The 17,558-nt window shown below is 38.6% G+C and overlaps 1 protein-coding gene across 2 annotated transcripts in view; it reads left to right on the top strand.

Moving 5' to 3' along the window:
- The window catches only part of Cers6 (ceramide synthase 6), a 283,700-nt gene that overhangs the window by 90,087 nt on the left and 176,055 nt on the right, over nucleotides 1–17,558 (top strand). For both annotated transcript variants that reach the window (XM_013518781.1, XM_005393276.2), the window contains exons 2-3: nucleotides 3,267–3,372; nucleotides 11,723–11,853. In XM_013518781.1, coding sequence (XP_013374235.1) covers nucleotides 3,267–3,372; nucleotides 11,723–11,853 — 237 coding nt within the window. The remainder of the gene's footprint in view (nucleotides 1–3,266; nucleotides 3,373–11,722; nucleotides 11,854–17,558) is intronic.

Genomic DNA, 17,558 nt, shown 5'->3' with positions numbered 1-17,558 from the left:
ACCTTGCGCTTGCCAGGCAGGCGCTTTTGCCGCTGAGCTAAATCCCCAGCCCCTACCCGGGGTAGTCTTGAACTTGTGATCTTTCAGCCTCAGCTTCAGCCTCTTAGAGTGCAAGGATTGCACGTGTGTATTGCCATGCCTGGCTAAGAAGATTAATAAACATTTTCTATTATTTGGAACAAAGGCATATACCCTGTAAGTGTCTTTAAAAATAGTCCCTTCCTCCAGATTGTAAATTTCTTGATTGCAAAGATGACTTCATTTTTTGTGTATTAATCCCACCAAAGCGCTTCCCCGTGCTTATTTTCATACGTTGTGCCAGAGATGTTTTGTTTATCTTTAAAATACAAATACATGTTGTTCAGTAGAGTTGAGAAGTAGGAATGTCTTGAATATTTTCTCTGCTTTTTAACCAAGACCAGGGTTTTTCAAAGCTTACATCCTTATTATATTTACTTTCAAATATAGTACATGAAAGTACTTTATAGGTGTTTGATCTTTTGAAGGTAGTATTGCTGCCTTTGATAAAAAAGTAATTAGGTGAGCAGTTCCTGGTACAGGTAATCATCAAAGCTCAAAAGAAAATATTTCTTTCAACTATTGTATTTCTAGATGTTCGAGCCCATAGCCCGTCTAGCTATTTCCCTCCATCTCTATCGGTATCTCTCCAACCACAGCAAAAAACAGCTTTTGTGAATTTATTTTGTTAGAGCCTTTTTTAAAAAAAAAAATCCAACTTTTCTGTAATGTACCATGACAGAAGATGATAAAATTGCCTAGTTGTGAAATAGGTTTTATTTGGAATCTAATATGCTCTCTGGAAAAAAAAAAAATCACCTAGTAAAGACTATTCACAAATTCTTTTGAGAATACATACAAATAAAATTTCTATATTTTCATATAACCAGGGAAGAGTTATTGCATTTTGTCTTTCTTCTTTTATCAGGGAGTTGAGATTAACTTTTTCTGCCTATCATATGCAATTTTCTAAGTCTTAGAAGCTGAATATTTGCTGCTCTTTGGGCTCTTTGGGGGTAGTGCAGACATCATAAGGACATGGGAATTGTAGAAATGGCTTTTGGTATTAGAATGTTCAATCTCCTACCCTGAGTAAATGTGATATTGAATGCAGTTAAAACACACAGCCCCATTTGGGATAGATAGTAAAGAACTTACCATTGTATTTTAGCTGATTTTGTTAATTTATTCCTCCATCAAGTATTCGTTGAATGCCCACAATGTTCCATACATGTGAGTACCATGACACAGTGACTTCTAGCAAAGAATTCGACTTCACCGTTAGATTGAGTTAAATTCCCTTAAACTCATCCGTCATTCATCTCATACACACATCTTCTCCTCAGATCCTCATAATTCAGTGAGACTGGCCAGAGAAATGAGAATGAGGTGCTGATTGTAATGACCCTCCAGGGAAAGAAATGTGTCATCCTGTGCTTGGGGTTTCAAAGAAGAAATGTTCAGACTCTGGATTTAGAGTCTTCATTATTTAGAAGGAGGGTCATGTTCCAGACCAGCAGGATGTTATACGGATGATGATATGAAGTCCCAAAGGGAACTTGAGCACAGTATGTATGACTGTAACGGCAATGGGGAAGATGAGGAAGGCTGAGGAGAAACCAGCTGGGAAGAGGACAAAAAAATAAAACCATTGGAAGAGTTGATTTTGGCCTTTACACCAAATTAATCTGCTCTTTTGCCTTAGTTTTCATTTTTTGCTATGCTTCATGTATTTTTACACCCTTTGTTATACCATATGATGAGGAGGCAAATAAATGGAAAACAGGAAATTTTATCAAGGAAACAAATTCTGAACACTGCTTTGGACATCGCCCATTAAATTCCACTTCATTTACCACTATAGCTATGGCCATTATTCTATGTTTATTGTACACAGTGAAGGCCCAGAACTGTTAGGAAATGTAAGGACATAGGTGATGTGTCTCAAACATGTTTACATTAAAACAAATGGAATATGGAAAAGTTTTGAGAAGATACCAGTTTCTAAAGATTCACAGAAACTCGGGAAAGGTGATTGTTCTTTTCCTTCCAACTTTGTGCCAGACAGCACAATATAACGGGCATTATATTTTCTTTTCCGATTTAGGCTTGCTCATGTACAGTGTGCTTTTACTTGAAACTGGACCCAGCAGGATATTATGTGGCACTGTGTCAACCTCCTTAGGCCCCATTTAAAGAAATCTTCCTTTGTCGGACTGTTCACTTAGCTCATTAGTGCTATAAAGGAAACCTCATCTAAGATTTACTCATCATCTATTTTGCATATTTATCAGTTGCTGCCTTTGGCCAACACTGAATTAATTTTGGGTGATACTTTCATATGGTGTTTAATTACTTTGCATTAATAGAAGATATTCAGTGTCACTCCTAAAAATGAATTATTCACAGAAGTATTGTGTGAGCGTTTAGTCTGAAACTCCCCTGGAAGTTGTAAAAGCTTTTTCCCTTCTAGTTCTGTTGGATGTTATCGTCCATCTGGGGGCCATGCCCTCTGCCTGTTCTCCTTTGTGCCTCATTCACACATCAAACACGATTGGAAAGCAGCCCCAACCTCCCCATTCTTCTTGATAGTAGGCAGCTGCTTCCGATAAAAACAGTTCTGCTGATACCTGTAAACACTTGACACTTGCGACTTGCCTGGGACAGCACACCATCCTTCATTATTCCTACGAGAAAGAAGCAAATAACCACAAAGCAGAGAATTTTAAGAAGCCGCAAGGGATGGGGACTGAGTATGACACCCTTCCGTTACAGGTGCAGAACGGCCAAGTTTATGCCTAGGGTGATCAAAAGCATTCTCTTTGCATGTGTCATCAAATGCTTAATGAACGCTTATATAATAAGAAAGTACTGTGACTGTTGATCATGTGTTACAAAGGAGAGTACATCATTTAAAAATCATTGTTTTATTTACACATTTCATTTATACAATTAAACTTTTATCTGATAAGTTTTTCATCTGTGGAGTTTCATTAGGACCTGATGATCAAGGCATCTAAATATGTAAAAGGATTTCTTTTTTTAATGTCATTGCTGGAGGACTAAAGGAGGAAAAACAATTAAGGCTGCTTTGTGGTGATTCATGTGACTGCTGACATAGTATACCCCTAAAATCCTACCGGCATTCTACGAGGGTAATCGAGTGCTGTGTAACAGGTGGTATTAAGAACAGCTATAGAAAAAATAACTTTTCTCTCTTCTCTCTCTTTCTCTTTCTTTGTCTCTAGATTTATAGCCAAACCGTGTGCCATAGCCCTCAACATTCAGGCCAGCGGGCCGCAGATTGCCCAGCCAAATGCCATTCTGGAAAAGGTCTTCACTGCAATTACAAAGGTAAGAGGGTCCTTTCCTGGGGTATGACTTACCCACATCACCACTATCCCCAACCTGCAGTGATGCACTTCTTTTTCTCCTGGGTTTGGAGAACCAATTTTTGCCCTCCTCATGCTGGAAAGTGCGTTGAGAACGCAAGTATTGTGATTAGACCTGTGCAGTGGGAGCTGAGTGAAGATGGGTGTGCTCCAGACCTGCTGCTTTACTCTTGAATTGCTTTGGGAAGCTTGTCTGGGAAAAAAGGTCATGGCGGGATAGTGCTTAGTCGAATCCAATGCCACTTTAGTTTCAGGTGACATTAGGCGGTACAGATAAGTCCTCGGTAGGGCTTTGGAGGGGACTGTGAAGAACGAAGGAATGCAATTTATGTATGTGTGAGGAAAAGGGACCTGTTCACTTATCACATTGTCCATACGCCCTAGGAATTGTGATAAACAGGCAAATGTGAAGAACAAAGAAAAGGTGATTGAAAAAGAAAAGAGCTGAGTGTGAAGAATGAGGAATTTAGGCCAAGAGAGTTAAAAGTGAAGAGATAGCTTCACTGTGCTGCGTAAAAGAGATCCTGAGTGTGGTGGGAATCAAAGTGAATGGGAGGAGGGGGGAGGAAGGGCTGCCTCCTTGGCCTCGCCTCACCTCAAGTAGGTGTCTCCTTAGGAACAGGAGGACAGGGGAAAGCCAGAAATCAGAAACCCTGGGTCCAAGTCCATCCGAAAGTGAAGCTATCGGATTGTCCATGGCACTCTCACTCTTACAGCTCTCATGTAGATCTTAACTTACTCCTCCCTGGACAAGAAAGAAGAGCAGAAGCGTAGCCTTCTGTGAGAAGTGTGTGTTCCTGTATCAAGTGGTTCGTTTTCCCTCTTTTATTTTTCTGGAAGCATCACCTTGGATTCTAAGATGTGATTTGGCAGTGTTGAGCAGATTCTGTTTCTTTTTGGAAATTTGTGATGCTAGCCATTATTACTACTACATCTATTAATTCAACTATCCTAACACACTATTTTATTTTCTTTCTTTCTGCCAAAATTCTGTAAGATTGTCCTTCTTCTTTTCAAAAAGTAGATTTTTTCCCCCCCTGGAAAAGTGTAAGAAAGCACAAGTTATGTTTTTTTTTATTTTTTAATTTTAAAAATTTTTTTTGGTTTTGGTTTTTTTCCAGTACCAGGGATCGAACTCATGACCTTGCGCTTGCCGGGCAGGTGCTGTGCCGCTGAGCTAAATCCCCAGCCCCAGTTATGTTTTTTAAATATCTGCAAAGAAGAAGAGAAGAATGAGTAGAACTTTAGGAAAAGCTCTTTTAACGTTTTGTGGGATTATTTAAGGACCTAGCCCAAAGGGACACATATCCTGTGGTATTTAAGAAAAGAAATTATTTAGGGAAAAAAAACCACACATTTTCATTATTGTATCAATTTACTATAATAAAACATTTTCTCCTTAATAAAAAGCAGACATATAGGGAATTTTTGAAGGTTTTTTGTTTGTTTTGTTTAGTTTTTTTTCCTTTTGTCACTGGGAATTGAACCCAGGGCCTTATGTATGTGAAGCACATGCTCTGCCAGGTTCATTTTTTAATGTGATAACAATGTAATTGTATTTTCTTTGTGAATGGGTTAAGCACACATTGTTCTAAATGACCAATAAAATGAGTTTTATGTCTCCCTTTAAAACCCTGAAGTCGACATTACATTTCCTTGTCTTACATTTATCACACTTTCTGGGGGACCAGAAATTTCCCCTACAAAGGTAATAAAAAGGTTTGGAGATAGTCACTATTCTAGAGATTATTTGCTTCTAGCTAATTTTAATGATCAGAGTCTCTTAGTTTCCAAGGTGATTCCTTTGGAAATTTTTACGTGATTAAAACAGAAGCCGCATGTTTTAAATATAAATGCAGCACAAGTCAGAACTGTTTTGCCTTGGATTCTTTGTAGTTCTCCAGTCTTGGTGATGTACAATGTGACAGGTCGGTTGCCTGGAATAGGAAGAGCAGGATTTAGAGAGCGCAGGAAGGTCTGTGGTGTCTTGGCTTGGCTGCAGGGCCAGGTGACCTTTAGAGGAAAGGTATGGTTATCTTCCTCCAACTGTGTAGGGATTTACCCCCCAAAATGCTTAAGTCTAACATATGCAGGCAGGGCTACATAGTTTGTGGGGCCCAGTGAAGAATTAAAATGTATGACCTCTTGTTCAAACAACACAAAGGAGCTTTTCCCTCCTTTTCACAATCTTGTCTAGTCTGTTGAGGTGTTTTTGTTTGCTGTATAATTGTCATGGAGTTACTCAAAGGGCAAGGCAGCCCCTCGCAGGTTAGGGTTAGGCTTAGGGTTAGGGAAAAGGAACATTTGAACACAGACACAGACATGTGGGAGATGATGTGGAGAAACAGAGGGGAAAATAGTGTGACCGTTAAGCTTACTTGTCAACTTGATTGGCTTGGGAGCTACCTGGGGCGTCAGAAAAGCACACTTCATGCTTGGCCTAGGTAGGTCATAGAGTAGGATTCTGATACTGTCTCAGTCACCCACTCTGATGTTCCTGCCTTGGCACTAGCTAGCCATGGACTGAATCCACTCAAACTTTGAGCCAAATAAACCTTTCCTCCTTTAAATTGCTGTTTTGTCCAACAGTGTAAAAGCTAACGAATACAGGTGGCCATCTATATGCTGAGAACTGGAGCATATCCTTCCGCACAGTCCTCAGAAGGTACAAACCCAGCAGATATTTTGATCTGGAACTTCTAGCCAATCGGTTTGTGATACTTTACTTTGTTATGGCAGCCCTAGCTAATTAATACAGTCATGAACAAAATATATGAGATACTTTAAGACAATGTAAAAAGGATGAAAATAAGAACAAAGTGAAGATACCTAGGCAAATATAATTAACAAAGAAAGTAAGGTTTTTAAAAGCATTGAGTGAAGTAAATAAATTAGGTTTTATTGCCAGAAGGCACAATTTATAATGAAATTAAATGGCTATAAATATTTATACATTAAATATGATACATTAAATATATATACATTGAATATACATTATATATCCTATATATTCATAAAAAGCATTTAAAAAAGAAACAAACGTGAGAAATTTCAATTTACCTCTAGGTCATGACAGATTCAATAAAAAATAGAATATAGAAATTGTAGGAAACATAATTAATAAGGAAGATCTAAGGGATGAATTTAGAACCTTGTACTCTTGAGTATAGAGACCAGTCTTTTACCAAGTACCTACCAAATATTTACAAAAATTGAGGATATCCTATCATAAATCTATAATAAATTTTAAATATTAGGTATAATTTAATAGTACTAAAAATTAGAAAACAAAAAAAAGAAAAAGAAATGGAAAAACAACTCAGAAAGTCTTTTATTTCTAGAAATTTCTAGATGCTTTCTCAACTATTTTTTGAGCTTAAGAATCAAGAAGATTATGTGAATAATAATAATGAAAGCACCACTTATATGTCCATGATAAAATAGTGGTCCAGTGCAAACTCATAATATATGAAAAAAAGAACCAATTAAACATTAGGAAAAAAACCACAGCACTCAGGATATAGCTCATCAGCGCCTGGCAAGTGCAAGGTCCTGAGTTCAGTTCCCAGTACCAAAAAAAACCACAACAAAATAAATAGAATGAAGCAGAAGGAAAAAATTAATAAAGATAAAAGCCCACACTTATGAGTTAGCAAAACTATAGAACTTAAAAATTTTTATTTAAAAGTGCATCATTGGTTTATTTGCTTTTAAACAGAAAACCAGCTAGCTCAGTCATGAAAAAGCAAATAAAAACAACAACCAAAAGAGCCAACACATGAACAGTATAATAATTGATAACAGTAAAAGCAGGAAAATTAAGAGTATGTTTCTAAATAAGCGTGAAAAACAGATAAAAATGGGAATTGTTCTGCTGTTTGCACCCAGCTCTGGGAAACGGGAAGACACTGGAAAGAGTCTTTCTTTCTTCCTGCTCTCTGTGCTCCAAGCCAGTTGTCAGCTTCACACACCAACTGATCTGCTAAGTCAGATGTAAAGTTTATTTATTCTTAAACATTTTAAAATTTTTGTTAGTTCGTGTTTGCAGCGCATAATGCTGATGTTCACCATGGGAAGTCAGTACATGTACATAATACATCTCAATAGTTCTCTTTATTGCAAAATGCAATTACCCTAGTAAAGTATAATATTTTGTGTGTTTACAGATCAAACTAAAAGAGCTAAACTGGAAAACTTTGCCAGGCTGTGATGCTCTCACAAAAGAATTATTATTTTGTCATGCTATATCATTCACTCAAAACATTTATTGAAATCAGTGTGGTGGCACATGTCTGAAATCTCACCACTCAGCAGAGGCTGAGGCAGGAGGATTGCAAATTCAAGCCCTGCCTCGGCAACTTAGCAACTTAAGGAGATCCTCTCTCAAAATAAAAGCATAAAAATCGAGCTGGAACTGTAGTTCATTGTGAAGGACCTGGGTTCAGTTTCCAGTACAACAAAAAAGCAAAAGCTAAAGCAAATAAATATATTTATTGAACATATAGTGATATGCTCTTTTCATTGCTCAGTTGATTAGCATTTCTAAGACACTTGAATGCCTAGGCTCCTTCCTAGTGGTATTAGAAATTGTATTTACTGTTTCTTTTTAAATTGTATATATTTAAGGTATGCAGTATGATGTTTTGATATACATAGTGGAATGGTTAATATAGCCAAACAATTAACATATCTGTCTCACAGAAGAATTCTAATGCATGCTTAAAAACAGGTGATTCTTTTAAACTATATGAAAGCACAGAAAAATTTAAAAACCATTCATTTTTCCTTTATTGTAGCATTTAAACTTCCATATGAAACCCTGACAAAGACTTCATCCCCCAAACACTGGAGACTAATCATATTTATTGAGAAAAATGAGCAAACAGAACCCATTTTTTCAATGAGGAAAGACAGTGGTAACACATTAAAGGAATTTTCATAACTAAATAGAATTTATTTTAAGAATGCAGTGTCTTTTTTGTAATATTTAAAAATATATAGAATTCATCACATTAATAAATCTGAAGAGAAAAATACATGATACTATATACATGCTGAACCTAACATCTTTTTAATTGAAATGAAATGATCCAACTAGGGCTTAAAAATGACAAGAAAATATATTCACAGGAGAAACAAAATCCCTAGGAGTAAGCATAATGAGGTATGTGCAAGATCAATATGAAGAAAGTTTTCAAACATTTTTAAAGGACATCAGAATCAAATTGAGTAAGGATTTTAATTCATCCTACATTAATTTAAGAAGTTGGAGTGATCTTACTAAAAATCCCAACAAGCTTGCTTGTATGACTGTTTATTTTGAAAACAGGCTAATTCATGTAGAGAAATAAAAGATTTTTGAGAAAACTGACTGCATATTCCTGGTACATGAATAATAAATCAGTTGAAGAGCAGATTGTTTTTTCAGTGAGGAAAAGATGAATAATAGTATTGGGATATTGGGTAGACATCTAGAAAGAAAGTTAGAATCATATCTCACACTGAATCTCTCAGCTTTATTTCAGATACACTAAAGATCTGAATGTATGAAGCCCCTAAATATATTAGAAGAAAACCTGGTAGAATTCTTTGAACATTCAGAGTAAAGATGGCTTTTCTAATTATGACTCAAAGTTGACAGGCTATTTTAGAAAAGACTGATAAATTCAAGCATATATTTTAGGCAAACATCTGCAAGTAAAACAAGCAAAACTGCCCAAAAGCAAATTCTAAAATACAAATGACATACTGGTAAAAAGTGTGCAACTCATAGTGTAGATAAAGGTTTAGTTGCCCTAAAATATAAAGAAATCCTACAAATCAATAAAGAAAATATCAAATCAAGAAAAAAATAGGCAAGTGATATAGCATACTCTTCACAAAAAAGGTAAATAGAAAATATTTTTAAAAACCTAGGAAAAGATGCTTCTTTCTTTCTTTCTTTCTTTTTTTTTTTTGGTTTTTCTCCGGTACTGGGAACCGAACTCACGACCTTGTGCTTGCCAGGCAGGCGCTTTGCCACTGAGCTAAATCCCCAGCCCCAATGCTTCTTTCATAAAAAGAAAAAGAAAAACTTTGCTGGGATACAATTTTTGTATACCAGGCTACAAAAGCGAAAAAAATGTGATTGATATACTCCACTGAGAAAGCTTTGGAAAATGGATACTCTTGCTTGTGAGTATAAATTCCTAAGATCATTCGAGTAATTTTTTTGATATCAAAATAAATTACAGGAGCATAACGCTCTTTGATCTACAACTTTCACTTCCAGAAATTTATTCCACAGATAAATCTGTTCAAAATAACCAATGGCAAATTTACCTACTGCAACCTTGTTTATTGCAGAAGTTCGGATACTTTGTTAATATCTATTACTAGTAGAATGTGTAAGTAAATATCCCTCCAGTTCTACAAAAGAATGAGGACATTTTCCCAGTAGCGATATGGAAACATTCCAAGGATATATTGTAAAGTAAAAAAACCTAAGGGCCAGAACAAAGTTCATAGTATGCAACCATTTGTGTGATCAGGTAGGGATATAAAAATATGTTTTGCTCCTATTTACATGGTCAGTTTTGCTTAGAGTTACATAAAGTAATTCTGGGAAGAGACTGATTTAATAACGGTGGTCACCTGTTGAGAAAGGGAAAAGAGAGGCTGAGAGAAGAGGAAGGAAGTTGGAAGGTGAAACTTTAGACCATTTAAAAATTTATGACCCCTTAGGAAAATAGTTTCTTTATTAATGAACTTAGAAAATAGATTAAAATTAAAAATGAGTTTCTCATTAGGAAAATGGTATTGCTAACACATGTTATAGGCACTGAGGGTTCCTGTTCTCATGATGCTGAGGAAAGATATGAAAGTGTAGACTGCATCATTAGTAAAAAGAACTCAGATAACATAGGCACCAGGTCACTACATTTCGTACCTGAAGGCCATTTGCTGTATTTTCTGGGTGTCTGAGTATCCTAGTCAGTTCGGACTGCTGTGATAGAATATTGTAATCTGGGTGATTTAACAAAGAACTGTTATTTCTCACACTTCTGGAGTTTGGGAATCTGAGACCCAAGTGCCAACATGGTCTAGTTCTTGGCAAAGGTCCTCTTCTTCACGTGGCAGAGAGAGAGGGGGCCAGCTATCTACTGTGTCTTCTTACAAGGCCGTGAATGTCTGACGTCCCAAATCCATCACATTGGGGAGTAGAGTTTCAACATATGAGTTTGGGGGTGACACATGCCCCTGGAGTTGCTTAGGATGCTTTTAGAATGATGTCACTTGTACATTCCACCCTTATGATGTGGAGGCTGGTCAGCTTGCCTTCTCCCTCCTCGGCTTTTGGTTATTTCCATGATCATTAATATTAAAACAGAATAAATAAAGGAATGGAACTCACATGGCTCAGTTTTGTTCTATAGCAGATCACCCTCACTTGATTGTTGAGGGGTTACCCTTGAACATAATTGAGAGAAAGGAGAAAGAGAAGAGAACTAACTAATGTTAGTTAGAACTAACTAACTAACATTTGCCCCATTATACATACATTCACACATTTAGTTCCTACCACAATCCCATTTAGGTTGACTGTCTTTCTTTTTATAGATGTGGAGACTGAGGCTCAGGCAGGTTATTGAAGTGAGCTGAACTTTTGCTAATTGTCTCAGGACCATCTCTGTCCATTTTACCACATTTGCTTTTCAAGTAATATATAGTCTTAGTAAAGGAGTTGATGTAGGATTCAGTTGAAGGCAATAACTAAGAAACGGAATCCATGAGAAATATGTATAGGATGGGGAAAACGGAGGCAAAGAAAGTATGTTTGGTGCAAAGGTTCCCTGGGCTTAAGTGAGGCAGTTTGGAATTTTCCATGCTTTTCATCTGTCCTACATTATCCAAATATGTGATGGGTGAGTCTAACTTTATTTTTCCTTGAGAAAGTGAAGTTCCACAAGTGACAGCTCTTTGCAGATTCCCCTTCACCTGACCCCCTTCCTTGAGGGCTGATGGGGCTGGTTCAGCCACTCAGCTGCTCCATCAGATCTGGGCTGCCTCTTAGGAAGTACATTGCTGATAAGGGTACGTGCAAGCTTTACAGGGAGATCCGTGCTTTTTCATTGTGTTTCCTGTGCGTAACCTAGTAATTATTTATGTTCATGCTGCTAATGCCAGGCCTAGACCCTCATGGTAAATGGAGAAATCTCAGTAGCAAATAATAAACACAGGAGGAAAAAAGCTCAGGTAGATACAAGGGCAGATCTGTTTATGGTGAAAATGAGAATGGATTGAAAATGCTTTGCCTGTAACGTGTTTCATAGCATCCCGATGAGAAGAGATTGGAAGGCCTCTCCAAGCAGCTGGACTGGGATGTTCGAAGCATTCAGCGCTGGTTTCGGCAAAGACGCAACCAGGAGAAGCCCAGCACCCTGACGAGGTTCTGTGAGAGCATGTAAGTTGCTTTTCTCTCCTATCTGAAACAAAAGCCCACCTCTGCTTTTCATGCCATCACTGAGATGAAAATTAACAGATCCATAATGGCTCCAGCAACCCTTGAGAAAGCATATTCTCTGGTAGGACCCCAGTTGGGGAAAACTAGGGGGCAGTGGAGTGTAAGGGTCTGTACGTTCTACTTTGGGTGCAGTAAATGGAGCTCACTTCCTAATGATGTTCCTCCAAATAAGCAGATGATGAGGACTTGCTATGGTATTTTCACCATCCATCTTGGAAATGTAGCATTAAAAGCCTTTACTTTCACATGTGCTGGTAGTTTGAATTTTAATAGAAAGGATTTCATCAAGGCATGTTTTTCCACTGAGATATTAGGATATATCATCAGAGGGTCATAACAGTGTCCTGTATTTCTGGAGATTTAAGAAATGGCTGTTGTGCTCTATTCCTGGGGAAGTTTAATGAAGCATTTCTTGATGGAGGTAGAATGAAAGTCCCTTCTATTTCTGAATATGAACTTCAAAATGTGTAAATTATATAGCGTCAGTAACGCTGTTAAAATAATAAAAAGACCTCAAAGTGGTATGTTGAGATAGAGTTACTGAGTACACTTAGAAAAATCGGAAGAGGAAACACTGAAGCCTTGAGCACATCCCCAACGAAGGGAAGATTCTGCCTCGAGTGTCAGTACTCGACCTAGGGTCTGACTGTTCCTCTGTTCCATATCTCTTTCTTTAGGCAGTGAGCCTTCCTGACACCTGGTTATTTACACAGCCTTGCTGACCGGGAGCTCCCTTAGTTGCAGACCCCTTCCATTTGGGGTTAGAGTTGCAATTTCAGGTTTTGCTTAGATCACAAAAGTATTTTAGCAATTGCGATCTAAGTTCTAGAGGGAAACTTAACATTATGGGAGAATGCATGGGAGGTAGAATGAGAATTTAAATTCCTGGTGCTGTGTAACTACAAAAGTTCCTGAATAGAATCTTCAAGAGATCAGAATTTTTATAAAATCTAGAAAAACCACCAGGGAGATAACAATCTATGAAGCCTGCGTATAATTAAATTTGGTAGCAGTTTATGTGAGGATTTATGGGTCTACGCACCTGTTCAAAAGCTGGATTGTTTCCTTAGGGGACCCTGCCACGCATACAAAGGGCCTGGAGCCCATCACCGAGCCAGAAGTTGGAGCAAGGGTGAAGCTGGGCCTCTGCACAGGTCCCACATAGTTGAATTCATGTGCTCTCGTTCCCGCCTCCACTTACTTCTTTGGTAACTCAGTGCTGGCCCCTTCTAAACTATACTGAGTTGACAGTAGTTGTTTTCAAGTATGAATGTGTACAGACATGGGTCAGCGGGGATCTTGTCACAATGCAGGCACTGAGTCAGTTGGTCTGGGATGGCAGCTGCAAATCTCCTGCTCCTCCTCCCCGCGCCCCCTCTCCATTCTCCTCCTCTACCTCCTTTGTCTCCTGTTTAAAAAAATTTTATTGGTATATTTGTGATACACATAAAGATCACATTCATCACATGGAATTTGTACCTGATATATCATGTTATATCTTGATTCTTCTTTTGTTCCCATCCCCCTCCTCTCCCTTTAACTCCTGTTCTCTTCCTTATTTACAAAAGCTTTGCTCCATTTCTTCCTTCTTTTCTAGTTTTTTTTTTCTTTTTCCTTCCTCTCTTTTCTGCTCCCCCCTCCCTAGTTCCCCTTCCTATTTGAATTTCACTGAAGAGAATGGTCTCAAGGTGCATCCGTTTACCTAGAAATGTCTCAAGTTTATTCTTCTCTATGGCAATGTGCAAAAACTTTTTATAAGATGAGATCACAGTCGTTGATTCTTTGAAGTATTTCTTGTGCATTTGGGGTTTTGTTCATGAACTCTGCCTACATCTGTGTCTTCAAGATTTTTATCTACTTTCTCTTCCAATAGATTCAGCATTTCTGCTTTCCTATTTAGATCTTTGATCCACTTTAATTTTTTTTTTAGGGTACTAGGAATCCAACTCAGGACCTTGTACTTGCCAAGCAGGTGCTCCACTTTAATTTTAGCTTAGTTATCTAATCTGTTCCATTGAGCTTTGGGTCTGGTGGGGTTTTTTTGGGGTTTTTTTGCCAGTACCATAGTGTTTTTATCATAGTAGCTTTGTAGTATAGTTTCGCATCAGGGATTGTAATGCTCTCTGCCTTGCCTTTGTTGCCCCATTTTGTTCATAAAGTCTTTGCCTACACCTGTGTCTTCAAGGGTTCTACCTATTCTCTCTTCCAGCAGATTTAGCATTTCTGTTTTAATATTTAGGTCTTTGTTCCACCTTAATTTTCATTTAGTGAACAATGATAGACATGGGTCTAGTTTAGGCTTTGGCATGTGGAAAGCCAGTTTTTTCAGCACCACTTTTTAAAGATGCTATTTTTCTTCCAGGGAAGCTATTTGGCCCCTTTGCTTTTGTTATTAAAAATTCATTGTTCCAAATGAATTTTTAGGAATGTTTTCTCTAATTCTGTAAGGTATAGTATTGGTGTTCTGACAGGGATTGTACTACATCTGTATAACAATTTTGAGATTATGGTTATTTTCACCGTATTGGTTCTTCCTATCCAAGAGCAAGGGATATCTTTCCATTTTCTGATATCCTCTTTGAGCTCCTTTTTCAGAGTACTGTAGTTTTCCATGTACAAATCTTTCACTTCCTTTGTTAATTTGATTCCTATGTATTTCATTCTGTTGTCTGCTATGGTGAACGGTGTGGTTTACCTTATTTCTCTCTCAGTGAGTTTATTTGTGTTCAGCAGTGCTATTGATCTATGAGTGTTGACTTTGCATCCAGCTACAGAAGTACATTTGGTTATTAAATCTAGAGTTCTTTTGGTGGATTTTTGGGGGTCTTCTTTGTAGAGTATCATGTCATCTGCAGATAATGACAGTTTAACTTCTGCTGAGAGATATTTTTAAAAAATGATTATGTTTATGAAACAATTTGTAGGGACAGTCAGTGGCTAATGATTAAAGGAAAAAAACTCAACCGTGGGTTGGAGGAACTCAGCAGTTATGGGAATACCACTGAATCAATGCCACGGCCTTTGCCTGCTCTGTTGCATGAGATCGTGTTGGTGAGCTCTTATTTTAACTCCTCTTTCTTGGCTTCAGGGTTGGCAGTAGAGTCTTCTGCTTACCCAGGGACTTTTGTCTGCATCATTTACTCAGCATTTCTCATGTGGTCTTTAATGGGCTACTTCTCCAGGTTCAGTTTTCAATCTCTTAGTTTTTTTTTTAAACTCTGTAGAGAAGTCACTTCCTCTCACCAACCTCTACTGAAGCCCTATGTCCAGTGCAGACGTTCCCCCGGGGCACTTCTCTGCTGTCTCCACCTGGCCGCTCTTAATTTACTTCCGTTCATGTGCTCCTGTGTTTGATGCCTGCATTTTGTGTAAGGTGGGCAACTCAAAGCAATTGGCGACTGAGTTCCAAGAATTCTTTGTATATCCACCACTCCCAAGCAGGGCAGATCCTGTTTGCTCTCATTGGACTCCTTATCTCTCATACTCAGAGGCATTTTGCCTGCTTCACCCTTCCCTCAAGAGCCCAAACATTATCCTAAAGTACTATTATTTGCATGTTCTGCTGCTATCAAACATTGACTTTTCTTCAACTCTAGGGTGTTAGTCTCCCTAGCTGAGAACCAGTCTGACCTTTGATTGTTTGACCTCAGTTACTCAAATGCCCTTTTACTTCCAGAGAGCTGTATTTTCACTGTCCGTGCCATCTTCCTTCCTGTCTGGCTTGCACACTGTTCCTGGCCCAGAACACCTACTTCCTCTGCTTGTCCACGTAGCCTCTACCCATTAAATTTTAGCCCTTTCTGGAGTGTGGCCTGACTGCCGGATCTGGAGTGAGCACTTCTGCCTCAGAGTCTTATCCTGAGCACTAATAACTTAATATTAAGTCACGTGCTGCTTTATGTGGTGTTTTTTTTTTAACTGTTCTTACCTTGGCCATCTGTATCCACCCCAATTATACCGTTAGTGTTTGCTGAAGTGCACAGAGGCCAACCCTTACTCTTGTGTTCTTCTTAAGCTTTACCATAACATACAGACTCCACCAGAAAAGCATTTGTCCAACGACTGTATATTAAAATGACCTCATTTTAGAGGAGTGACTGACCTCACTTGCCACTCGTCCCCACCACTGAAATGGCCTACTGTACATGGCACTCGGTCTTTTTTTTTTTTTTTGCGGTACTGGGGATTGAACTCAGAACCTTGTTCTTGGCAGGTAGGCGCTTATACCACTGAGCTATATCTGCAGCCCTAAAACCAAGGTGCGTCCTTTTTTTTTTTTTTTTTTGGTACCAGGAATTGAACCCAGGACGTTGCACTTGCCAGGCAGGTGCTTGTGCCCCTGAGCTATATCCCTGCTCCTACTGTACATGAACTCACCATGAAATTCTTCCAGGTAACCCTCTTGACTCCACAGTAATTCTAAGGACAGGGATTCATAGGAAAGAGCTGGAGAGGTGCCACATACCTGTAGTCCCTGGTAACTTGGAAGTCTGAGGTGGGAGAATCACTTGGGTGCATAAGTTCAAGACCATTCTGGGCAACATAATGAGACCTTATCTCAAAAACAGTAACAAAACAAAAAAAGAAATTCAAAGGAAAGAGGGGGTGGCAAAGGAGAATATGTGGAGAATACCTGGAGGGATGAAGTAGAATTAATATTACTCTATATGTGCACATGCGTATATCATAGTTACTCACCTGGAAAAATGATGTTGCCTAATTGCTCTTAACCAGGGAAGGTATTTCACAATCACCTAATTAGGTTTTCCAAATACACTTGCAGGCCTCACCGCAGGGTGTCTTTCTCAGTAAGATGACACCAGTGGGGGCCTGGACATGTTTATTTTGGAAGAACAGTCTCAAGTGTATATGACATACATTGCTGTTTTTAAAAAGAGAGATGTTGGGTGGTGGTGGTGCACACCTGGAATCCCAGCTATCTAGAAGGCTGAGGCAGAGGGAAGAGAATCTTGGTTTGAGCCTAGCCTGGCCAATTTAGTGACTTAGTGAGGCTTTGACTAAACAACAGCAAAAACAACAACAACAGCAACAAAAGTCAAAGGGCTGGGGATGGGCTGGGGAAGTAGCTCAGCGTGAAGGTCCTGGGTTCAATCCCCTGTACCAATTTGGTGATTGTAGATTCAGGACCAAAATACAAAGAATCAATAGTTTAAAAGAACTGTGTAAGTAGTTTTTGTTTTAGAAAATAGAATTCCTTCAGGGGAATTATGCTTCCTCTGTCATCAGTGTGGATAGCACCAGTGTGCGTGCCAAGCAGCGCATGCGAGCATCTGCCGATGTGTCCAATTTTTGGCTCGCCCATTTAATGCAGATGGACTGAGAAGTTGTGCAGTGAGTAACTTGCACAAACACTGATGGAAGCTCTTTCCTGCTTGCTTGTTGTCAGTCATTCACAGCTGTGTCAGTTTTGATGACTCTTTCTTCCAGAAACATTTACATCCTCACTGGCAACTAAAATAGAGATTTTCAAGAGAGGGAGAGAGAGCAAAAGATTTATGAAAACAGAACGTTATGTGAGACACTGGAGGAGAAACTGGTTCAGAGTGGAAGCCTTCACCACCCGCTGGGACCATGCTGATGTGATGCCATCCTTCTCTGACAGTTGCATCAGAGTTTTATGTTTT

This window comes from Chinchilla lanigera, unplaced genomic scaffold (genome assembly GCF_000276665.1).
Source record: "Chinchilla lanigera isolate Chin_1 unplaced genomic scaffold, ChiLan1.0 scaffold00048, whole genome shotgun sequence".
NCBI classification, from domain to species: domain Eukaryota; kingdom Metazoa; phylum Chordata; class Mammalia; order Rodentia; family Chinchillidae; genus Chinchilla; species Chinchilla lanigera.
This window is presented reverse-complemented; position numbering and strand designations above follow the sequence as displayed.